Source organism: Boleophthalmus pectinirostris, unplaced genomic scaffold (assembly GCF_026225935.1).
Source record: "Boleophthalmus pectinirostris isolate CB_2022bp ecotype Guang Dong unplaced genomic scaffold, ASM2622593v1 HiC_scaffold_10, whole genome shotgun sequence".
Lineage (NCBI taxonomy): Eukaryota > Metazoa > Chordata > Actinopteri > Gobiiformes > Gobiidae > Boleophthalmus > Boleophthalmus pectinirostris.
In genome coordinates, this window is record NW_026570971.1 from 8,497,888 (window position 1) to 8,523,288 (window position 25,401).

At 41.6% G+C, this 25,401-nt stretch overlaps 1 protein-coding gene across 1 annotated transcript in view; it reads right to left on the reverse strand.

Moving 5' to 3' along the window:
• The window catches only part of stxbp6 (syntaxin binding protein 6 (amisyn)), a 185,118-nt gene that overhangs the window by 118,773 nt on the left and 40,944 nt on the right, over window positions 1–25,401 (reverse strand). The window contains exon 2 of the mRNA XM_020920603.2: window positions 17,255–17,445. Within this exon, the coding sequence (XP_020776262.1) occupies window positions 17,255–17,408 (154 nt within the window). The 5' untranslated portion in view covers window positions 17,409–17,445. The remainder of the gene's footprint in view (window positions 1–17,254; window positions 17,446–25,401) is intronic.

Here is a 25,401-nt window from a genome sequence, read left to right on the forward strand (position 1 = left end):
TGAGTAAATACAAAATATTCATACAGAACTAAGATTATGATCACATTTTTATATATATTATAGCACTTTTCCACCTTCAGAGCACTTTACAACAAGGAACCACTCACCCATTGTGTACACAGACAATAGGGGAGAGGTGGGTTAAGTGTCTTGCCCGAGGACACAACGACAGCATTCATCTGTGGGAGCTGGATTCGAACCGTCAACCTCTGGATCTGCCTGCTTACACTGCAAATTTCTCTTATTTTTTTCAGATTTATTACCTACTTACTAGTTCGGAGGCTGTTTAATTCTAGTCTAGAGTTCATCGTTTATGTTGAGATAACTTGTCAAGTAAAATGATCTCGCTGCATGAACAGATAATTTCACAACTTTTAAGTCATTTTTTTGATAGATTTAAGTGTTTATATGTTTTGTTTTTTGTCAAGAGCAGGATTTGGACTTCCAGCCTCGCATCACTTGACAAATGTTCTTATCAACTGAGCTACCATCTTCTTCCAACTTCATGGAAACCGTCTGACCTCACAGCATTAGGATTCGTTCACTTGACCGGTAGGCGGGCACTTTTTTTATTTAACCAATCGCTGCTATTTATATGTATGTAATGCACCAAATCCCGTAAGAAAAAGAGCCATAACGTCTTTCCCCTTGATAAAATTCACCAAACATTCTCTTTGTTCCGGCTTTAAATCCTCGATCTCGGGAATCGTTGCCAACACAGAATGTCTGTCTTCGTCTACATCCATCTCGACACTTTGTTTACTGTTGTGCTGTTCCACAAAAGGGACCCAGACATGCGCTTGAGTTTGACGTCATGGCTTCACAGCTCTTCACTGATTGGGCGGTGCACAGTCTACAACTTCTGAGGTTCTTGAAAACCATCTAGTGCAGGAGTGTCAAACTCATTTTGGTCCAGGGGCCGTATCCAACCTACTTTGATCCCAAAGGGGCCGGATCAGAAAACTCATGGCATATATACCCCAAAAATAGAAATATGTTCAAATATTTGTGCAGAGAAACGCAAATCTATAATGAACAATCTGAAACTTTAAGAAAAATGCAATTTCAACACAATATTTTAACAAAAACTTAAAATTTTCAATTGTCACGGTCAACAGTCAAAACAATCGTCCTTTAAGAACGTTTGGAATGAGGCAAGTCTTCATTTGTGCTGCTCTGGTGGGAGGGGCCACGTACAGAGACGCTGGAGACGCTGCTATGCTCAGCACCGCAGAAAATTACCAATATTTTAATAGAAAATATAATTCAAATATTTTAGTAGAAAATCAGCCGAGGGCCAGATTAAAGGTTTGGAGGGCCGGATCTGGTCCCTTGGGCCGTATGTTTGACATCCCTGATCTAGTGTATTCTGATTTCTGACCTAGTCGCTGGAGAGAAATGAAACTGAGCAGAGGCACTAGGCGGCACCAGCCTAAGCTACTGCAGCCCCAAATTAGAAAACAAGTATTCATTTTAGATTTTTGTGATTGATTTTGGTTTTGAAAATTGAGGTCTTCACAGTCAGCAATGGGAAGAATACTTTGAAAATGTATTTAGCTGCAGAATACTGAATATCCGAACAGAATGCCTGTGAAAGACTTCAAAAACAAGCACCATCATTTACTAAAAGAAATGAGTACTTCATCTCAGGGACAGTACAAGAGATAATACAGTACATTTATGGAGCTTTTACTGCAGACAGGTTTTTACTGCCTGAGAGGTGAGCCGGCGTGCGGTAGTAAAGGAGACCACAAAACATTGCGATTGTGTATTTAGTTTTGTTATGATCTAGTTTTCGCCGCCTAAATGGAAGAATTGACAAACTTAAATGAGATATTGATAATCCAATTTCTCCTAATAGTGTTTTGTGTTAGAATGTGGTTCGGAAAACAGTTTGTAGTCGTCCAAAGTCATTCCTCACTTTCTCCGTGGAGATGTTATCGCCTTGTCTGGGATGTTTCGCAGCATGATATTAAACCTTTCTGTCTTCAGACAAAACTACACCAAGTTAGAGGTCAGATCTGTGGAGAGGCGACCCCGCTCACAGTCAGAATACTTGTTTTTCGAGGTATTTTTGAGCTATAAAACGCCCTGTACTTGAATAAATGTAAAGTAGAGCTGTTTAATGTCACACTGTGGAACATTTCAGGCAAAGCAATGACGTATCCATGGAAACAAGCAGCTGACGGACCGCAAAACCACGGCACTTTTAAGCAATCCGAGTCTAATTCTTCACCACGATGAGTTTATAACTTTCAGAGGCCAGTGGTAATGCCAACAGCTAGCATTCTAAATCCGTGTATCATTCGTTCATTCGTTTTTCAATATAAAACCAAAAATAAGAAAACGAAAAAACAACAGTTTTCTTCGTTATTTGTCTCCAAAACCAAAATGAAAAAACGGATAACGATTCGTTTTTTCAGTTTTCGATTTTGTGTTTAAATGAAGAATGGAAAAAACGGATAACGGCCGTTTCCCGTTTACGTGACTTCCGACTTCCGGGACCAGAGCGGGCCTGAGACCGAGACCGAGACAAGACCAGGACCAGACCGGGACCAGACCGGAGGCTCAGAGCCCACAGCAGGGCCGGAGCTCGAAGCTGAGGCTCGGACCCCGTGGAGGCCCGGAGTCAAAGCTCGGAGTCTGCCCTGGTCCCGGTCTGGTCCCGGTCTCAGTCCCGCTCTGGTCCCGGTCTGGTCCCGGTCTGGTCCCGGTCTCAGTCCCGCTCTGGTCCCGGTCTGGTCCCGGTCTCAGTCCCGCTCTGGTCTCGGACCTGGATCAGTCCTAGTTCAGTCCGTACCCGGTGCAAAAGTCCGGCATCGCAGTCACGGAAGTCACGTAAACGGGAAACGGCCGTTATCCGTTTTTTCCATTCTTCATTTAAACACAAAATCGAAAACTGAAAAAACGAATCGTTATCCGTTTTTTCATTTTGGTTTTGGAGACAAATAACGAAGAAAACTGTTGTTTTTTCGTTTTCTTATTTTTGGTTTTATATTGAAAAACGAATGAACGAATGATACACGGATTATTCTAACAGCGCACTTCCTGATTCTCAGACAATAAAAAGCTTAAACATAAGACGCGAACAGTTCAAGGCAGTATCGTTTTGCTCAAATACGTGGAAAAAAAAATATGTACAGGCTCTTTAATTTAAAAAAATACAAGTTAGTTTTAAGTTTGGCCCATATTTTAATAAACTACAAAAGGAAAAGAAGATTATTTAGATTTTTTGAAATGTATATATGAATTTTGAAGTCATGAAATTGTGCTCAAGAGAAGAAAAGATCCACTTGTCCTGACAGGAGCTGGCGAGTTCTGTGAAATACTGTGTTTCTACATCCAACCACAAAATCCACCAGGGCCCATTGAACCAATTTGAAAAATCTACTTTACTTCTGCGTAGAATAAACTGCTCCCTCTCTCTTTTCTCTCTCACTCCCTCCTGTTTCCCTCTTTCTTCTTCTCTTTCTCTATGTTTTTCTCCCTCTTTCTTCTCTCTTATTTCTCTTCATTCTCCCTTTATTTACTTTCATCTCTCCTTCCATCTCTCCCTTCCATCTCTTTGACCCTCACCCGCTTTCCTCTCTCTCCTCCCGCTTTCCTCCTCATGTCTGTTCTCTCTCTCCTCACTCTCTTCCCCCCCTCTATTCTTCCATCTCTGTTTCTCTTTCATTATCTCTTCCCTTCCTCTCTTTCTCTTCTCACTTCTCTGTCCCTGTCTCGTCCCCATCTCCTCCCTCTCTCTGTCTTTCTCTCCCCCTCTCTTTCTCTCTCTCCTCATCATCCCTTCTCCATCTCCCTCCTTTCTCTCTCTCTCTCTCTCTCTCCTCATCTCTCCCTTCCTCTTTCTCTCATTTCTCTCTTCCTATCCCTCTTCTCACTCCATCTCTTCTCTCTTTCTCCCTCTCTCCCCCCTTCTCTCTCTCCCCCCTCACGCTCTTCTCCTCCTCTCTCTGCTCTTTCTCACTCTTCTCTCCCTCTCTCTTTTCCCCACCCCCCATCATCCCCTCTCTCCTCCCTCTCTCAACACCCCTTCTCTATCTCCCTCTCCTCTCTTTCTCTCCCTCTTCTCACCACATCTCTTCTTGCTCTCCCTCTCTGCTCTTTCTCACTTCTCTCTCCCTCTCTCTTCTCCTCCTTCCCTCTCCTCTCTCTCTCTCTCTCTCCCTTCTCTCCTCCCTCTCTCTGCTCTTCCTCACTCCTCCCTCTCTCTCTTTTCCCTCCCCCCCTTCCCTCTCTGCTCTTTTTCTCTCCTCCTTCTCTCTCTCTTCTCCTTTCCCTCTCTTTTCTTGCTCTCCCTTTCTCCTCCTCTCTCTCCCTCTCTCTTCTCCTCTTTCCCTCTCCTCTCTCCTCCCTCCCTCTCTCTTCTTCTCCCTCTCTCCGCTCTTTCTCACTCCTCCCTCCTTCTCTCTCTCTTCTTCGTTCCCTCTCTCTCTTCCTCTCCTTCTCTCGCCTTCCTCTCTTTCCCCTTCTCTTTCTCCCCCCTCCCCCTCTCCTGACCCTCTCTCTGCTCTTTCTCTCTCCTCCTCTCTCTCTCTCTCTGTCCTTTCCCTCTCTTTTCTTGCTCTCCCTCTCTCTCCTCTCTCTCCTCTCTCTCTCTCTCTCTCTCCCCCTCTCTTCTTCTCCCTGTCTCTTCTCTTTCTCACTCCTCCCTCTCTCTCTTTTCCCTTCTCTCTCCCTTCTCTCTCTCTCTCTCTCTCTCTCTCTCTCTCTCTCTCTCTCTCTCTCCTCTCTCTCCTCCTCTCTCTCTTCCTCTCTCTCTCTCTCTCTGCTCTTTCACTCTCCTCCCTCTCTCCTCCTCTCTCTCTCTCTCTCTCTCTCTCTGCTCTTTCTCTCTCTCTCCTCCCTCTCTCTCTCTCTCTCTCTCTCTCTCTCTCTCTCTCTCTCTCTCTCTCTCTCTCTCTCTCTCTCTCTCTCTCTCTCTCTCTCTCTCTCTCTCTCTCTCTCTGCTCTTTCTCTCTCTCCTCCCTCTCTCCTCCTCTCTCTCTCTCTCTCTCTCTCTCTCTGCTCTTTCTCTCTCTCTCCTCTCTCTCTCTCTCTCTCTCTCTCTCTCTCTCTGCTCTTTCTCTCTCTCTCTCTCTCTCTCTCTCTCTCTCTCTCTCTCTCTCTCTCTCTCTCTCTCTCTCCTCTCTCTCTCTCTCTCTCTCTCTCTCTCTCTCTCTCTCTCGCTGTCCCTCTCTTCTCTCTCACTCCCCCCCTCCTTTCCCTCTCTCTACTCTCCTCCTCTCTCCTCCTCTCTCTCTCTCCTCTCTCTCTGCTCTTTCACTCTCCTCCTCTCTCTCTTCTCTCTCTCTCTCTCTCTGCTCTCTCTCTCTCACTCTCCTCCCTCTCTCTCTCTCTCTCTCTCTCTCTCTGCTCTCTTCACTCTCCTCTCTCTCTCCTCTCTCTCTCTCTCTCTCTCTCTCTCTCTCTCTCTCTCTCTCTCTCTCTCTCTCTCTCTCCTCTCTCTCTCTCTTCTTGCTCTCCCTCTGCTGCTCTCTCACTCCCCCCCCCCCCTCCTTTCCCTCTCTCTACTCTTCCTCTCTCCTCCCTCTCTCCTGCCCTCTCTTGATTTTTCTCTCTCCTCCACTTCTCTCTCTCTCCCTCCCGCTGTTTGTGCGTGGAGCTCTTCAAACCCTCGTCTTTTCCTTTCCTTTCTTCGCGCGGTGACTTACGCACATTACATAACAGAGCCACTGTACTGTGCCGCTTCCAGGCTCCAAGTCTCTGGCCGTAGAACCCCCAACCCCCCGGTCTTTGTGTTCACACAAACACACGGCGGCGGGCACAAGCTCTTTCACAGTGGCACGTCAGAAACCAGCCAGAAAAAACAGACACGAACCAATAATAAAACTAACACCGAAACTAAAAAAGCCACATTCACAGGACAGAACTGAACCTTTCCTGAATAGACCTTTTTCACAGCGTCCTGAAGTGCCGCTCGTAGGGGTGAGGAACTTCCGGTTAATGGTTTTCTCTGGCAAAATGTGTTTGGAAACGTGTGTCGTGTTCTCCACCAGCTTCATAAATCTGCCCCATCACCGATTCTTCAACCAACAAGGAAAACACGAAGAATTTATCCGCAACTGTCAAACTAAGAAAGACGAAAGTTTAAAGGCGACGCGCGCGGATCCGGCTACAGCAATGGGGCATGAAAGCGCTCTGGGTACGGACGTCGAGAGGGGTCGCGACAAAAGCAAACGCCGCAACAAATACAAATGCGACGACACAACAAAAAGCCACAACAAACCAAAAAAAGCCACAACAAAAATGACCGCGTGACTCTGTTTTAATGCAAACGCCGCAACAAATACAAACGCCGCAACACAAACGCAAATGCCGCAACACATTAAAAAGCCACAACACATCAAAAAGCCACAACGGAAGTGACCGAGGGACTCTATTTTCCGACGGACCGATCAAGTGAAGAAGAAGAACTACAACGTGAAAAGTAAAGGAACGGAGAAGTTGGAAACGTGAGTAAAAGTAATTTATTGTTTTATCATTATTCGTTTCACGTCCCACGGTCACTTCTGTTGTGGCTTTTTAATGTGTTGTGGCTTTTTAATGTGTTGTGACATTTGTGTTTGTGTTGTGGCGTTTGTATTTGTTGCGGCGTTTGCATTAAAATAGAGTCATGCGGTCATTTCCGTTGTGTTTTTTTTTGGTGTGTTGTGGCTTTTTGTTGTGTTGTAGCATTTGTATTTGTTGCGGCGTTTGTGTTTGTTGTGACCCTCTCGGCTTCCCTGTCTGGGTCTGCTGGATGGTAAATTTCTATAAAAAAATAAAAAAAACGACCCGATGAAAGTATTGACAAAGGTTTATTGCAACCTGTGCAGAAAAAAGTTTGCAGATCACAGAAGCTGTTGGCGATTACAGTTCTGGTCTGAGTAGAAATAAGAGAGTACAAACCTGAACAAATGACTGGTTTCAGAAAGAAAATGAGTAAATGTGCAGTGTTGGGGGTAACGAGTTATAAAAGCATTTACAAAATACTGTAATGTGTTGCTTTTTGCTGTAACGCAGTAATGTTACGGCATTAAAGGGAAAAAAATTGTCATATTTTACTCGGTACAAATGTCAGTAAAGTGCGTCACAAAGCTTTTTTAACCTGGACTGAAGTGGTGGGTTTGTGTTTTTCTTCATACAAAGTCACTAAAATCGCCATAGTTACGGTCCTGAATGTCGGGACGGGCCGGAGGTGCGCCCACGTAGACCGTCGGGCGACCGCGGGCGAAAGGGCCAACGCAGAACTCAGCGCTTTCACGGGGCGAATCGTAGCTGACGCCCGATCGAGCTTTGAGGACACCCTGCTCCACGGGCTCAGGTTTTTCTTAGGGGCGGAACTGGATTCCAAGTCCTAGTCCAAGATTAGTCCTGGTTTGGTCCTGGTTTAGACCTGGTTTAGACCTGGGTCAGTTCTGATTTAGACCTGGTTTAATCCTGGTTCAGCTCTGGTTTAGTCCTGGTTTAGTCCTGGTTTAGTTCTGGTTCAGTTCTGGTTCAGTCCTTGGTTCAGTTCTGATTTAGACCTGGTTAAGTCCTGGTTAAGTCCTGGTTCAGTCCTGGTTCAGTCCTGGTTTAGTCCAGGTCCAGTCCTGGTTTAGTCCTGGTTTAGTCCTGGTTCAGTCCTGGTTCAGTCCTGGTTTAGTTCCTGGTTCAGTCCTGGTTCAGTCCTGGTTTAGTCCTGGTTTAGTCCAGTCCTGTTCAGTCCTGGTTTAGTCCTGGTTCAGTCCTGGTTTAGTCCTGGTTTCAGTCCAGGTTCAGTCCTGGTTTAGTCCAGGTTCAGTCCTGGTTTAGTCCTGGTTCAGTCCTGGTTCAGTCCTGGTTTAGTCCTGGTTCAGTCCATATACGGTGCAAAAGTTCGGCATCTTTGCTCAGTTATTTTGGTGAGAGTAAAAGTTAAAGTGCTGCAACAGTTGTGTAATGTCTTCATTACAAAGCCTGTTTTTTTTTTTTTTTTTTTTTAAATCAAGTTCCACCCTTAATAAAAATACCAAATAGAAAAAGCTAAAATACATGATTGCTTGACCCAGAACCTTCTGAAGATGCTCCAGAGACTCTTTTAGCCAGAACACCTGAGGCAGACAACAAAAGAGGCAGATTCATGTCAATCAATTCAATCAATTCCACCATTACTTAATTAAATGCACTTTTACTCTTTTCATCTTCTGTTACAGGTCAGTCTCCCTGCACGACACATTCCAATTATCAATAAACATTTTAAAACTTTACATGTCTGTCTTGTCATTTATGTTGAAATCCATAATCAGGTTGTTTTTTTGTTGTCATATCATCCATTTTATTAATCTAGTTTGGAACAGCATTTGTCACTTTATAGATGGTTCGGCCTGTTCCTGTAACACTCTGGTACATGAAGTTTAGGAGCAAAAACACATCATACATTTCAAACTCCTGTGTACAGAAGGTTACTGTGGGCTCTACGTCCAGTACTTTTCACACTTGGACCAATTATATGAAAGCATGAGGGACTGTGTGTGGAGAGCGAGCGCGGTTCCTCCTGTCACAGCAGACAGAACGTCCCATAAGGTAACATGTACGATAACATGCACGCCTATATATGTGTCAAAATAGACCAAAAATAGAGCGCAAGGCAAAGAAAAGTACTACACTGCAAGAAAAAATGACAATTTAAAAGGTGTACTATGTAGGGCTGTGCAAAAATATTGAAATATCGATATATAATATAATTTAGGCAAGGCAAGGCAAGTTTATTTGTACAGCACAATTCGTACACAAAGTAATTCAAAGTGCTTTACAGAATAAGAAATACATTAAAATCATAATAAAAACAAATCAAAACATAAATAATCATGAAGATTAAAATTAAAAAAGAGAGACATAAATTGGAGAGAAGAGTGCGGAATGAAAACCTTTCAGTTATTTGCACAGTTAAACAGAAATGTTTTGAGTCTGGATTTAAACAGCGTCACAGAAGAGTCTGTCTCACATGTTCAGACTGTTCCAGGTTTTAGCTGCATGAACCTGAAACTCTGACTCCCCTTGTTTAGTCCTGACTCTGGGCACCAGCAGGAGGCCGGTCCCTGAGGTTTCCTTTTTCGTCTTTCCCGTGGATCAGTCCTGCCCACCGCCTCCACTTTTCACTATTTTTCAATTCCGTTGGGAAGGGAAACAGTTTGAACAGAGGTTTGCAGTCACACAGATCTGATTCCCTTTTTCATTTATGGAGTTCGCAAACACATTTCTCGAGACGTTTTCTGCTGTTAGGCTCCAACAACCACACAATAACAATGTCCAAATCCCAAAACTAAAATATGTCAATATCAGAACCAGAAACAAAAGTGATAAGGTTTAAAAGACTTGAAAAGATCGGCTTTGTCAATAGACACATCCCACTGGGAAAACAGACATGGCGGTTTGATGCTCATGTTTTCGGAAAATCCTTCCCAGTATGCACTGCACAATGACCGGAAGTCCAAGATTTTTGATGCGTCTATTGTTGTCAAGGCGGCCACTCTAACTGTAAAGCACTGTGGGAAACACTGACACCCCAATCACGGACGAGTTCCTCGTGAATATTAAAGAGCCGAGCCTGCTGTGTAGCTGCACATGTAGTGGTGGAATGAAAAAACACAGAAATTGCGCAAACTCACTCGTGCACAGCCCTGCACCGAACCGAATGTCCTGTACCGGTAGATAAGACAGGGAAGTGTAATGCCGTGCTGTGAAACATGCCGATTACATACTGTATATATGCAAATGTGATTGAGTGTGGACCGTAGCCTGTGATTGATGTGATAATGCCACACACGGAGCTGTTAACATATCCACTCGTCTTCATAGATTTCCAGAGGGTCAATAAAAGGTCAATACGAGGTCAGAGGTGAAGGCGGCTGCCATTGTGAATTGAAATGAGAACAAATGAACCGACAATATCCGTCACGCATGACTGAGGGGGTTGTGATGGAAAAACAGAACTACAAATCTTTAAAAAACTACAAAATCATTTCAGAATAAGCAGCCAGGGCTCTGATTGGCTAATCCAGCTCTCAATCATACCAATCTGAACTCGGAGATTCTCCGGTGAGCAAAAGTGTGTATTCTGGATCCCAAGTGCATCATAAAAAAATGTAATAAATCTAGATAAATTAAGAACATAAATTTGTAAATGTAAATGTCTAAACTTGTGTATTTGTGCATTTGGTTCGTTTACAATTCGTCAATTTCTGGTGTGAAATGTCCAGAAATGTTTGGTGTTTTCATCTGTGGTCCCGTGTGTCCTATTGTATTTTTTACTTATGTCACAATAAATGAAATGTCGTGATATCGTATCGTCAAAAGTCTCACAATAATATCGTGGGCTGTCACAATATATCGAATCACAAGTTTCTTTGCTTAAATTCATGGTTTTATAGCAGCAACAGCTTATAAACATCGGGAACTACATATCCCATGATTAATTTCAGTGCAGACAACATGAAGAGATATGTTTTTTACTTGAATTCTTGGGATTATGATGGAAATAATTCACACCAAAATCTTGTCAAAGTATTTTAAAAGCAAAAAAGTGTCCCATCTACAATTATATTAGCCTCTTAAAAACATCGCAATAAATATTGTACCGTGAGATGCATATCGAGTTAATATCGTACCGAGAGATTTGGATATCGTTACATAGTAGTATTTTTATATTTTTATATTTTCATATATTTGATAACTATGCATATGTGATGGACACACCTACCAATCTACAACATGCCATATGTGTCTTGTTTTGTGGGTCTATTTTGTGGGTCTGCTCATCACCTATACTTTCCTCCTGGTTGGCCAACCTATTTTGTTTCTTTTTCCTATAGTCGTCTGTCTATCTCAGATCTTGTCATGTGATTGATATGCAATTGTGTCTAACAACACCTGTGGGTCCTGTTTCACTCTTATGCCCTCACAAAGACAATCTTGCTGCTCGAAACACGTTGGCGTCCCTCCATGTAATAAACGACTTTTAATATATTCAGTCGATGTGCCTCAGGTTGACGGTAAGTGGGTGTTTTTTTTTTATTTAACCAATCGCTGCTGTTTGGTCGTGACGTGTGTAATGCACCAAATCCCGTAGGAAGAAGGGCAGTAACATCTTTCCCCTTGATAAAATTCACCAAACATTCTCTTTGTTCTGGCTTTAAATCCTCAGGAATTGTTTCCAACACAGATTATACGGCTCTTCGCTGATTGGTTGGTGCCCCAACTCGCACTTCCAGGGTTTTTGCAAACCATCTATTCTATTCTGATTCCTGACCTAGTCGCTGGAGAGAAATGAAATTGAATGGAGCCACTAGGTGGCGCCAGCCTGGCTACAGGTTTGTACCTTGCCCATTACATTACATTTTTTAGTAAGGTCTACATTTTGTTAATATTTCAAGCATTGTGATGTTTTAAAGCTCCTACATTACGCAAAATCGACTCTTGTGAGCTTTGAGCCATGTTATAATGTTATTACTTCCTGGAGTTGTGTTTTGTTTCATTCACACATGTCTGAATAGTCTTTTATTATTAGTCCGTATACATTTACAAATCTCAGAATGCTCTGTTCCACCTTGTGATGTCATAAAGCCGTATTTTTCAGGTTAACAGCTACTTTTTTTACCTTTAGTTCAGTAGACATTGGCAATTCCAGGCCTGAAATTATCCAAGTGAGTCTCTTCTGGAAGTGTATGGAGTTTAAAAACACAGTGGAGAACTTACTGTATTACCGCATGACATCACAAGGTGGAACAGGCCATTTTCTGTTTGAGAGAAGAACTCAGCCTAAATATGCCGACAACAAACAAAACACAACTCCAGGTCTGTTTGTGATGAGGAAACAACATCATAACATAAATCAGAAAATAGTGTAATATGGGCCCTTTAATTCCCCAGAAAAAAAAACTTTATAGCTCAGTAAATACAGTATATTGTCTCTTTTTAATCAATTGAACGCACAGACTGGCGCTCGATCCATTAGCGCACACTTAGCCGCCTTATCTTTGTCCCTTAAGTGCCCCAACGCGTTTAGCATTCATGAACCGGGGCATCTGATTCAATTTGGAAATCCGGACCTATTCATTTGCTCGACGATAGCCCGCGGCCAGGCACTAAAGTGGGTTAGCCTTTTCACTCCTCTCCCCGGACGTAAACACGCTCGTCAGCCAGCTCATTAGCGCCGAACGGACCTGACATGGACAAAATGCGGCTTTGGCTAATGCTAACAAGATAGCGGCTAATTAGCGGACAGTTGCGTGTGCGTGTGAGGGAGGCTTTAAATTCCTGGCATTTCACTCTGCGGTCGAAACTAATGTCTCCCAACGTTGCGCTTCATTTTCACACCATAATTGAAAGAAAATGTAAGGTTTAGTGGAGGATGGACATGGAATTAGAACGGACATATGAGGGAAAATTGTGACAAATCGGATGTTAACCCTAAGACCTAAAGGCAATTTTAGTAGATTTATCCTCGCCTGGATTTTTTGAGCGATACTTTTTCCAGTACAACCTGTTATTTCACAATCTGCTGCTGTAGTTGTATCATATGGGTGTAAAAAAAAAGCTACAGGACCAGAAATACAAATGATAAAAAACAAAAAATGGAAAATAACATTCACACTCTTTCATACAAAACAAACAGCAAACATGTACAAACTACTTTTTGGATATAAAAAAATTGTTAATTTAGGGCCTTAGCTACAAAAGTGCAAAATATCAAGTCTGTAAGTAAACTAAAAATATCCTTATTGACTCAAAACAAACAAAAACTTGCAATCGCCCCATGACTTTGGAAACAGCTCGTGTCAGGTCCAGGGCACAGAGCCACATCACTTCCTGCTTTTCCATGGTGTTTATTACATTTGGATTTGTACAGTTTGGGTGATATAAAATAAGTGAATGAAATAAAAATAGCAAGGGACGCACAATTACACAGACCAAGATGCGTAATTTGCCATTTGTTTGAGAAATAACTGCAGTTAGAGCGTTTTTTTCAATTGTTACAAACACAGACGCTCAGAGCAATCGACCATTTTGACTCACTACACTCTTTGGCAAAGTTTGGGCCAATCAAAATGGATGGTGCACATGTGTTTGGTGGAAATCGAAGTTCATATTGGACACATGTGATGACGTGACGTAGGATACTGCCGGAAATATGCTCGGAAAGCCAGAATTCTCAGCTTTTCAAGGGAAAAAAAGTAAGTTTCCACAGTGCCACTAATGAATGAGAGTAGTTTACATAAGAAAAATAATAATAATCATATGTAATGGATGTAAACAAAAATCTAATTGTACTAGCAAAAAACTAAAACTACTTCCAGTTCTGGTTATCTAGTAGACGACCCAACTAATAAGACAAGTTTTCATAATTCACATAAACAGAGATGTGCATGTCTCAAGAACAATGAGGAAAAACAGAGAATAAATATATTAAAAACAAAACAAAACAAAAAATTGTGCATTATAATGAGGTATAATGAAGTTTGCCAAGGGAAAAAAAGTAAGTTTCTATCTTTTACAGGGGTGTGCAAAAATATCAAAAATATCGATATATCGTCTCGCAAAATGTGATGATACAGTTTTGATATCGTGGGCTGCTGTGTCGATCAAGAGTATTTTGTGGCATATTATTTTGTTGCAGAGCTCCAGTTTTGTTTTTGAGGAAGAAAACTCTTTTATGTGTCACATTTGACATTTTCACTGTTTTGATGATTAAAATGTTTGTTTTTCATATTCACTTCGCATAAGAAGCGGTTTAACAAAGACTTTTACTATCACAGCCATGATTTAGCCTTTATTTTTTATTGAACTGTATTGAATCTATGTGAAATATATCATATCAAAACAAAAGCGCATTGTATCAAGGAATGTATCGTATCAGCAACTTCTTAATGATACCCAGCCCTAATCTTTAATGGTTGAAAAGTTATGTGCGGTTATATCATTGGTCTGGAAGTGTTAATGACACTACTGTTGGCAGACATGAGCATGTCTCCAATGTGAAGGTCCAAGCTGCTAAATTTAAATACATTTTTTTGCTGAAGCCCAAAATCACAACAGCAGTCACCTCTTAGGGCTTAAAGGTTGTATGGAGGATTTTTTTTTTAGTTTCAAATTGTCAATGAAAGTTTAAAACACCATTACAGAGACGCAGCAGCCTTGTAATTATGATGACCAAAAAAAAAGAAAGAAAATCTATCAACTGTGGACGTGTTGAGGCCAGATAAACATCAGCCAATAGAAAACGAGGCTGCCTCATTTTCTATTGGCTGTCAGGTTGTCAATCAAACTCCCTACGTTTCTAAGGTAACTATGCAGCGGGTCTTGGAGGCTTTTCTAATTGTGGCTCTCTCGCAGTTCACATAAAGTTTGTTGCAATGGCGGACGAGAATCCACGACCAGTTCGCCGCAAAAGAAAGTCAGTTTTTTAGGTCGCTGAAAGAAGAAGAGAAGGAGAAAAGGAGCGAAGACAAACTGAGGTGATTCTTGGAGATTCCTTCCAGCGATGGCGCGACTGAAGCGGACGAAGGGTCTAAAAACTGAGGTGTCGGTCTCTAAATTATTTCTAGAGGGAGCTGTGGAGGAGGAAGGTGGTGTCACGCGTGCACTACATTTGAAAAAGGACTGTCGCTGGATTTCTCTTTCCTTAAAAAAATCCTCTATACAACCTTTAATGCTGCACTGCGTAACTTTTCGGTTGGGAGTCCGTCACCTACTTTTTTCTGTGGATATGTAATTGCTCTGCCTGGAATGTTCCGCAGTATGACATTTATCAAATATTATAGATTTATAACTCAAAAACACCTACAAAAACAACATTCTGACTGTGAGCTGGGTCGCCTCTCCACAGATCTGGTCTGTAACTTGGTCTGGTTTGGTCTCCATGAAGATAGAAAGTGAAAGCTTCCAGATAAAGCAATAACATCTCTATGAAGAAAAGCGTTTGACGGACCCTCCAGCAGAAAAGTTACAGACTGCACCTTTAAAGAAGCGCTTGTTTCTGCTATATAGTTATAATCTGTGACACCCGTAGATCATTATGTTATAATTTAGACCTTTAAAATCACCAATATTCAAAAAAATTACTAAAATGACTTAATAAAAGAAACAAATTGAAACTTCCGCCTTAGAAAACTGCCATTGAGAGCTGATGTTGGTGTAAACATCAACACAACAAAGCGCCGTGCAGATGTCAGCACTTCCGATGGATAGCTGCACATTACACTGAGTAAGTAAAGGATTTGTTTTTGTTCATTTGTACCAAAATGACTACATGACGCTGCTGAATCCTACACGTATCACCGATTAAGAAAACAAAATTGGAGAACGAAGTAATTACAGAGCAGTGGGCGTGTACTGATGGCGCGAAAACACGGGTAGATCATCAAAATGGCATTTTGACAATAAGCGATTAAATATTACTCAAACATGCATGAATCACCACCAAATACAACTTCGAGAGTGTAAATAAGGAAGACAAACAACTATAACATGGTGAAAAAGTCTGAAAAAACTCAATTTTGCAGTTTTTTCTAGGTCTGCTTTAACAAGATTGCTTAATTTAACCAAGGGAAAGTTAGAAAATCAAACGTTGAAACAGACATTGGTCAATACCAGACAGAACAGATTAGGTACATTCATAGAAAACAAGCACGTGTAGAACTGTCCCAGAATAACCCTTGTCCTTAAACCCTCCTACTCAGCAAGGAAAAAAAACAGTAGGAAAAAGAGAAACCTCGAGGAAAACCACAGTGAACGAGAGGAGTGAGTCCAGAACTGACGGACTAAATAAAGTCACGAGTGAGTTCAAAAAGCCAGAGCCGCCTTTGTTTCTTTCTTTTCTTTCTTTTTCTTCCTTCGTTATTGCTTTCACAACACAATATATCAAAATTCCTTCTTATGGTGCAGTAAAAAAGGGAACTACATAGACCATGATCCTTTGCTTCGTGAAGAAATAACTGTTATAACCACTTTTAAATCTTAGGTCTTTGTTTTAAGACACAAATAAAGGCTCTTCAAGGCATTTTTTTGGAAGGAAACAGTAGTATAGTTAAATTTTTTGTTAGTTTCGACAAAATATCTCAACAAATATCATATCTCGAGATCCATATCGTGAAAATATCGTACCGAGAGATTCCGATATCGCTACATCCCTAAGGCTTAAAGGTTGTATAGAGGATTTTCCAAGGAACGAGAAATCCAGCGACTGTTTGTCCTTTTTCAAATGTTGCGCATGCGTGAAACCACCCCCCCTCCCCTACAGCTCCTACGTAGAAACGCCTCCTCCCGCCTCCTCTTTACGCCAGAAACAGGTTTGTTTACAGCCGGTGCGCTGCACATGACTTGTAAACAACTAACTACAGTGTTGGTTAGGCAAGACGGAGAAGTGAGGAGCAGGGGAAGAGCAGGAGAGGGAAGAGCGCGGTGAGGGGAGCAGGGGAAGAGCGGAGGACAGGAGCAGGAAAGGGGTGCAGAGAAGGTTGCGCGGAGATTCAGTGCGAATGAACTAGCTACAACACGCAGCAGCAAGCGGACTCTTTCTTTGCACTGAAAATTACGTTTTCAGACATAGGACATCGCTTTCGTGTCCTGAAAAACGTTTGTCTCGCTCTTGGAAATAAAGTACGTTTTCATAATAAGCAGAAGTTTCCTGTCCAGGAGTAATTTGTGGACCAGTGCGTCAGTCTTTAGACCCTGCGTCTGCTTCAGTCGCGCCATCGCTGGAATGAATCTTCAAGAATCACCTTAGTTTGGCTTCGCTGCTTTTCCCCTTGTCTTCTTCTTTCAGCGACCTCAAAAACGGACTTTCTTTTGCGGCGAACTGCTCCTGGATTCTTGTCGCCATTGCAACAAACTTTGTGCGAACTGCGAGGAAGATATAGGTCAAAAAAAGCCGCTAAGAACTGTTGCGTTGGTGGAGTAAACAGCGTCTGTGCGGCTTGCGTCTGTGGACTGCGTGACAGTCGTACGTAAACCACGTACCGGCGGCGCAGGCAAGTCAGTTACGCTAGAAACGTAGGGAGATTGATTGACAGCCTGTCAGCTAACAGATAACGAGGCAGTGTCGTTATCTATTGGCAAATGTTTAGCCCCACCACGTCCAGAGTTGATGAATTTTTATTCTCTTTTTTTTGGTCATCATAATTACAAGGCTACTGCACCTCTATAATGCTATCATTGACAATTTGAAACAAAAAAAAATCCTCCATACAACCTTTAATGCGCACCGGGTTGAAATGCGAAGATTTGAGAAGTCTTTGCGGAGTCTGACCTGAGAGGCAGATGAAGGTGGTGTAGTCGCCCTGACCGCCCGTGGCCAGGAAAGGGATCTTCTTCTTGGTGCGACGTTTGACCTGACAGGCCACCAGCATCTTCTCGTCGTGAGGGCTGAACACCTCCTTGCTGATGACCGACTTGGCGCTCATGGCTCAACGTGGCGGTTAGATTGTGATAAAAGTGGCCCTGAAAAAAGAAGAAAATGTAGAATTAGACGCTTTTAAAATGTAGAAAAGGTGTGTTCTTGACTGAATCGTTCGCTAAATGCAAAGAAAACATCGCAAAATAACGGATAATTCCTCCAAAATGTTTCGTATAACCACCGATGGAACTATATTAGAGCAGGTGAAAGAATGGAGATCATCGTTTTATTCCAAAAACGCTCCATCTTCTCGCGGTTTTCTCTTGGTCTTTGGGACGTGGAGAACAGAGATATCAGATTGGAAATATCGTAATATCGTATCGTCAAAAGTCTTAATAATATCGTGGACCAAGTTTCTTCGCTGAAATGAATAGTTAAGGTGATTTTAATGTCTTTTTTATTCTGTAAAGCACTTTGAATTACTTTGTGTATGATTTGTGCTTTACAAATAAACTCGTCTTGCCTCGCGATGGTGCAGCAGTAGCTAAAAAACACAAGGAACTACGTAGACCATGATCCTTTGCTGTTGTCAGTGCAGACTACATGAAGAAACAACCGTTATGAAGAACTTTTAAATATTAATTCTTCATATTATAACAGTATCAAAGGCTTTTCAAAGTTCTTAAAAGGAGAAATGAGCAGATCAGACAGACACTGAGGCGCACACACAATGAAGACATTTAAAATCAAATAAAAGAATTTAAATGAATGCGAAAGTGCACAGGGAGCGAGTGAAAAGGCCGAAGGATTCTGACTGAGTGGCCCTGAGGCAAAGCTATGAGCAGCAAAACAGACAAAATGTGTTTGCTTTTTTGTGGCCTAGGTTTCGCCCATGGTGCTTTTTTTTTTTTTTTTTAGTTCAAATTAGCTTTACACGGAAAAATTATAACTCAAAACCTTTTCTTTGTTGTTGCTGTGACTGTGCGGAGCTGAGTTTGCACGACAGGAGAGGATAGGAGAGATAAAGGACACGTCAACTCGCCTCACAACATTTAATCTCCTCAGAAACATGTCGTTTAAAAGCGCATTGCGTAACTTTTCCGGTGGAGGGTCTGTCAAATGCTTTTCACGGAGATGTCATTGCGTTGTTTGTAATGTTTCACAGTCTGGCATCAAACAGGGTTCCCACTCTTTTTCACTGGCAAAATTTAAAAACTTTTCCATGACTTTTTCATGACCTAAAGTGAATTTTTCATGACTTTACGGCACCTACATGTGTAGAATTGATCAGACTTTTAGGACTAAATATCAAATGTTAACCCTTTCCACTCACTTTATAGTTTGGGATTATAGTTTTTTAACGTTCAAAATACTGTCAGTGCATTTATTGTCGTCTCTTTTAAACAAAAGGCGCAGACGTTCAAAAATAATCATAATAGTCTCATGAGAACTTAACAGAACGCTGTACAGTCGTCCTTCACTATAACGTGGTTCATCATTTGCGATCTCACTGTTTCGTGGATTTGTTTTTGTACAATTTGGCATGCTTTTTTCTTACAGCGTATGAACGTGCATTGTGTTCCTCCCTCTGCGTCCTGATTGGCTGAGGGATTGTAGATCATTGTCAGTCAATCTCCTCCGTGTCCCTGTACAGTACAGATGTGTTCAGCTTTCCAGATTTACATAAATGTTCGATCTCTAGCAGTGTGATTCTGAAGTGCTGTATGTTTACAAGTTATCCCCGGACAAAACCCACAATGTCGACGAAACTTTCTGCGCCAACAAAAGCTCCTGCGGTCGCACCCAAAAGGCAGAGGAAGATGCAAACAATGGCACAAAAAGTTGGGACTTCTGGACACGCTGAAGGAAGGTAGAAGTTACTGTAGAAGGCTGTAGGCACCATTACAGGAATAAATTAATCTTCGGTTTGTTACATAAAGAAGGAGGAAAATAACAAAAGAACGACAGCAGCAATAAGGTTTAAGAAGGATGCAAAAGTGTATAAAGTGTGTGATGAGGGGTTTTACAGCCTTAAAACTGATATCATAATTGTAAAATATAAACTGACTTTGAGGATTTTGCCTATTGTGGGTTATTTTTAGAACGGATCCCCCACAATACACAAGGCACCACTGTAGTTGCGTGAAAGACATACTAAAATTCCATGACTTTTCCAGGCCTGGTAAATGACACTTTCCATGAACGTGGGAACCCTGATCAAACCTTCCAATCATCGTGGAGACCAAACCAAACCAAGTTACAGGTCAGATGTGTGAGAGAGGCGACCCCGTTCACAGTCAAAATGTTGTTTTTCTAGGTATTTTTGAGCTATAAAACCAAAGTAGGTGGCACATTCCAGGCAGAGCAATGACATCTCCATAGAAACAAGAAATTGACGGACTCTCCAGATGAAAAGTTACATGGTGTACGCTGAAATGTGCGGGAATTTTGCAGAATCCCTGTGGTTTAGTCATTTCCTACGACAGTTTACTTGATTTTCTTATTTCAAATGTCAAGTACAAACGAACTATTTAGAGCTGTAGACTTTTATTCATTCATTATTCACCAGAGCTTATCTCAGCCAACTTCCACAACAAGATTCCCTCCAGATACAACACTGGCTCCTCACAGCTCATCAGGCTCGGAGCTCAAGGCCAGGTCCCGCTTCGGCCTCGTGTCATTTCCATTTGCTGCTGCTAACGATTGGGACTTGGCTCAGAAGTCTCATAAACCGGAGAGAAGTCTATGATCTGTCTCTTTCTGCTTTTAAATGGAACTAATGGACATTTTTAAGGACTGGTGTAAATGTTTTGCTAACAAATGATTTGATCTTTACTGTCTATGTTTAATGCTAATTGTTTCCCACTCCCTTCCCCCCGAGGTTTCTCCAGGCCACCCAGGCAAACATCGTAAATAAGAGAGCTGCAGGCTGGGCAAAGTACACAGCTTTACAAATATTTAGACATTGGCAATTATCAGACTGAAAAACATGCAACACACTGCAAAAATGTAGTAACTGAAGGTTTTGTTGCGTAAAAGTTTTGTTTCTTTAGCAACAGCGCTACTGCAGCTTCCTATATCAGTCTTCTTTTTCTGTTTTTGGTGTGAATTTAATCCTGATTTGACAGCAATCTCCATGGAGACAATAGGAGCGCCAAGGCCAAGGAAGATCTGCGGAGAGGCACTTCCCCCATGTTTTTCAAGGTATTACTTTGCTTAACCAATTTTCTGTGGGAAACATTGATTACTGTTTTTCCTTGTTTAAAACTTGAGTACCGTATTTTTTGGACTCTAAGGCACACTCAGAATCCCTTAATTTTCTGAAAAATCGACAGTGTGCTTTATAATCCGGTATTATTTCTAATATATCTATTAATTCTGGTTGTGCTTACTGAACTCGAACCAATTTTCACACATATTCCACTGAGTCATGTTCTTTAGTGCAACAGAAGCTGAACTGCACCAGCGCATAAGGAGCGAGCTGTTCTTTTTATCGCTTACAGTTTATGCAAATGAGCCATGTGGTTTTAAGTTTTGTTTCTGTAAAATGTAAACAAATGTGTGCAAAGCTGCATTAATCACATTATTACTCAATCGATATTGGAGTCCTCGTCTTAGTATTACCGTGAGACTTTTTTATTTCCTAATTGTTCAGAGAGACACGATCACTCAGTCAACAATAAAATATCTTCCTTAATGTCCAATAATGGTCATAAATTTATTTTGTGATTTATGAATAATGTCTGTTGACTTGGGTCGTGAAGATTTGTGATTTTTAAAATATGGGTTCCCCCCAAAAAAAGTTTGGGAAACACTGTTTTAGAGCCAATAAAAAACACAAACCCAAACTGCATGATGGATAAGTTGAAGCTATAATGTGAATCTCCAGGCAAAACAATAAAATCTCTATGGAAACAAGCAGTCCCCACAAATCAGAAAGTTACATAGAGCAGCTTTAACCACCCAGCAGAAGTGTATTAAACTCTTTAAACTCTTCTGTGCCACTAAACGTGTCCTATCTTGTCATCTTGAGGGCACTTGAAGATACTGAACCAGTTAATCTGCCACAATCTTTGACACAATGTCATGCGAGGTTATTTCTACAAATCAGATAAAGTAGTAGAGTAGTTAAAATTGTACACAAGATACTTCAGAATACTACTACTTCAGCAGAGGTAGATGTCCAAGAAATTTCTCAAGAGTAAAAACGTATTTGGGGAGACAACTACTCAAGTAAAAATAATTAAGAGTGTGGTCAAATTTTCCACTACCAGAGTCAACTATTTCCACATGTTTTCTTTACTTTCATGACTTTTATACTGTAGTATCTCAATGAAGGCATCAAAGCGACGAATGAACACTTTTGTATGTTCAATCTTAGATCATGAAAACATTTGAAACTTTGTTTTAGCAAGCTGCTCTACCATCAAATTTAACACTATCAGAGTCAAATGTTTGGACATACTACTCAAATAAAAGTAATTAAGAGATAGTTTGGACATAATTTCTGATCTAGTTTGAAGTTAATGTAATCTGAAGGACAAAATATTAAATAATGTTAAAATCTGATGTTTTCAATGGGTAGACACAAAAATGTGTAGCTAAATCGTATCTGGAGGAGCGGCGCAAGAAACACAAATGTTCAAATCATAAAGCTTCGGTCACACAGCTCATAAATCACTTGTGGACTTAAAGACACTGTACACGATTTGTACCATCTTAAAAACGTGTCACAGAATAGTAGTTTGCAGTGGTTCAAAGTTATTCCTCACTTTCCTTGTGCATTCAGAGCATCCTAATTATTCACCACAAGTTTTATAGCACTTTTCACAAGTCTCAGAGACCAGGGCAATACTACCAGCATGCTAACACGCACTTCCTTATTATCAGACAATAAAATGCTTTATAATTAGATGCAGACAGTACACAGCTGACTTATTTTGACATCAAAAGCTGCTTATACAATGTAGTTGAATTGTGGTAAGAGAAATGTTGCTCAAATACATGGAACAAAAATTGGGTTCAGTGTAAAAAAGTAAGGGTTGTCAAAGTATCAAAAATTTGTATCGAAACTAGAGTCATTTGGGCGGGTATCGATACAAAAACGTCACATTCACACGCTTTATAGGGGCCAGGTCGTAGGGGCAGCAGTCAAAGCAGGAACTTCTGCACTTCCTTCTCCACACACACTTCCTCCAGCTCGTCCAGGGGGACCCCAAGGCGTTCCCAGGCCAGCTCAGAGACACAGTCCGTACAGTGTGTCCTGGGTCTTCCCCGGGGCCTCCGGAACTGATGACAGAGCCTCAGCTGGCTCCTCTCGATGTGGAGGAGCAGCAGCTCTACTCCGAGCTCCTCCCGTGTGAATGAGCTCCTCACCCTATCTCTAAGGAAGCGCCCAGCCACCCTGCGAGGGAAACTCATTTCGACCGCTTGTATCCGCGATCTCGTCCTTTCGGTCATTACCCAGAGCTCATGACCAGAGGTGAGGGGAGGAACATAGATTGACCTGTAAATCGAGAGCTTTGCCTTTCGACTTAGCTCCCTCTTCACCACAACAGTTCAATACATCACTGCCGAACCTACTTGGACCACTGAAGGATTACACAGATATAAGACCACATGGGAATAGAAAAGAAATGACTACCATTTACTATTGAAAATCCCATTCTGTTGTCTAAATAAAGTGTTTTTTATTATCATCTTGGTATCAAAAACTGCACTGAGTATCGAGTCTGAAATTTTAATATCCTGACACCACTAGCCAAAAGCAATGAAAACTTTAAAGGTTGTATAGAGGATTTTCCAAGGAACGAGAAATCCAGCGACTGTTTGTCCTTTTTCAAATGTTGCGCATGCGTGAAACCACCCCCCTCCCCTACAGCTCCTACGTAGAAACGCCTCCTCCCTCCTCCTCCTTACGCCAGAAAACACGTTTGTTTACAGCCGGTGCTGCACATGACTTGTAAACAACTAACTACAGTGTTGGTTAGGTTAGGCAAGAAGTGAGGAGCGGGGAGCGTGAGGAGCAGGGAGAGAGGAGAGCGGGAGATCGGGCAGCGGGGACAGGAGCAGGAAAGGGGAGCAGAGAAGGTTGCGCGGAGATTCAGTGCGAAATGAACTAGCTACAACACGCAGCAGCAAGCGGACTCTTTCTTTGCCTTGAAAATTACGTTTTCAGACATAGGATATCGCTTTCGTGTCCTGAAAAAACGTTTGTCTAGCTCTTGGAAATAAAGTACGTTTTCATAATAAGCAGAAGTGACCTGTCCAGGAGTAATTTGTGGACCAGTGCGTCAGTCTTTAGACCCTGCGTCTGCTTCAGTCGCGCCATCGCTGGAATGAATCTTCAAGAATCACCTTAGTTTGGCTTCGCTGCTTTTCCCCTTGTCTTCTTCTTTCAGCGACCTCAAAAACGGACTTTCTTTTGCGGCGAACTGCTCCTGGATTCTTGTCTGTCATTGCAACAAACTTTGTGCGAACTGCGAGGAAGATATAGGTCAAAAAAAGCCGCTAAGAACTGTTGCGTTGGTGGAGTAAACAGCGTCTGTGCGTCTTGCGTCTTGCGTCTGTGGACTGCGTGACAGGCGTACGTAAACCACGTACCGGCGGCGCGCAGGCAAGTCAGTTACGCTAGAAACGTAGGGAGATTTGATTGACAGCCTGTCAGCTCACAGATAACGAGGCAGTGTCGTTATCTATTGGCAAATGTTTAGCCCCACCACGTCCAGAGTTGATGAATTTTTATTCTCTTTTTTTTGGTCATCATAATTACAAGTCTACTGCATCTCTATAATCTATCATTGACAACTTGAAACAAAAAAAAATCCTCCATACAACCTTTAAGCAAGAGTACTGTCAAACTGAAATAGAAGTATTAGGAGTAAGAGTATGGGAACTAAAAGTACTCAGAGAAGTACAATTCCATCCAAAAGTTAGTGCCCATCTGTGTTTTTCATTGACACAATTACATACCCCAATGACTCTAACTATCTATAACATCTTTCTTTTAGTTTCACTTCCCACAACAGGCAAATTACAACACCGCCCTATTTTCACGAATCATCAGTTTCTTTTCGTTTTCTCGCCAAGTAAACACAAATGCGAGCCAAGAATTCTCCAGCTGTAATTAAAGACCTAATAAATGCTTCTTTTCTGGGCATGCCAAAAATGCACAGCGTCCGAACAGGAACTACACGAAACAGGGAAACAGTTCTGCGTTGTGTCCGTTGTAGAAATATAGGGGGAGAAAAAGCAAGCTTGCAGAATGTGGCTTGTAAAAAGTAGCCTGTAAGATGTTATGTGGCAGGAAGATTTGCACGGCGCGGTCCGACCTCATTTTGTACACAATTTGGACGAGTCAGCATGTTTTGGGCACAGTTCCTTTGGTCAGATATAAGGTGGAACTGTGGACTGCTTGTATGTTCACTGTAAACATTTGAAACTTTGTCAGCTAGTAACTATGTTCAAAATCAAAAACCACAAGAGTCAGATGTCTGGTTTCTTTAGTTTCGTGTCTATTTACATTGTAGTTTCTCAGTGAAAGCATCAAAACTATAAATGAACACTTTTGTATGTTCACTGTAAACATTTGAAACTTTGTCAGCTTATAACTATGTTCAAAATCAGCACCACAAGAGTTAAACGTCTGGTTTTCGTGTCTATTTACATTGTAGTTTCTGAGGGAAACACTTTTGTATGTTCACTGAAAATATTTGAAACTTTTGTATCTAGTAACTCTATGTTCAATATCAACACTACCAGAGTTAAATATTTGGACACGTTTTCTTTACTTAAATCGATCGATACATCACAATCTCTACTTTCGTTGATGTCGATGATAAGACATGCACATTTTAAAGGGCCCATCTCATGCAAAATAACTCTTTTCACATTTTATCTTCTGCACATAAACAAGCACAATTTGGTTTTGGAACATCCGTTACAGAATAGTTATGAAATCTTACTGATTTCTTGGAGGCAGTTACAGACCAGGAACTATGAATGAATGACTATCGCTCATCCCCCCGCCCGTCCTGAGAAAGCACAGGCTCCGCCCTCCA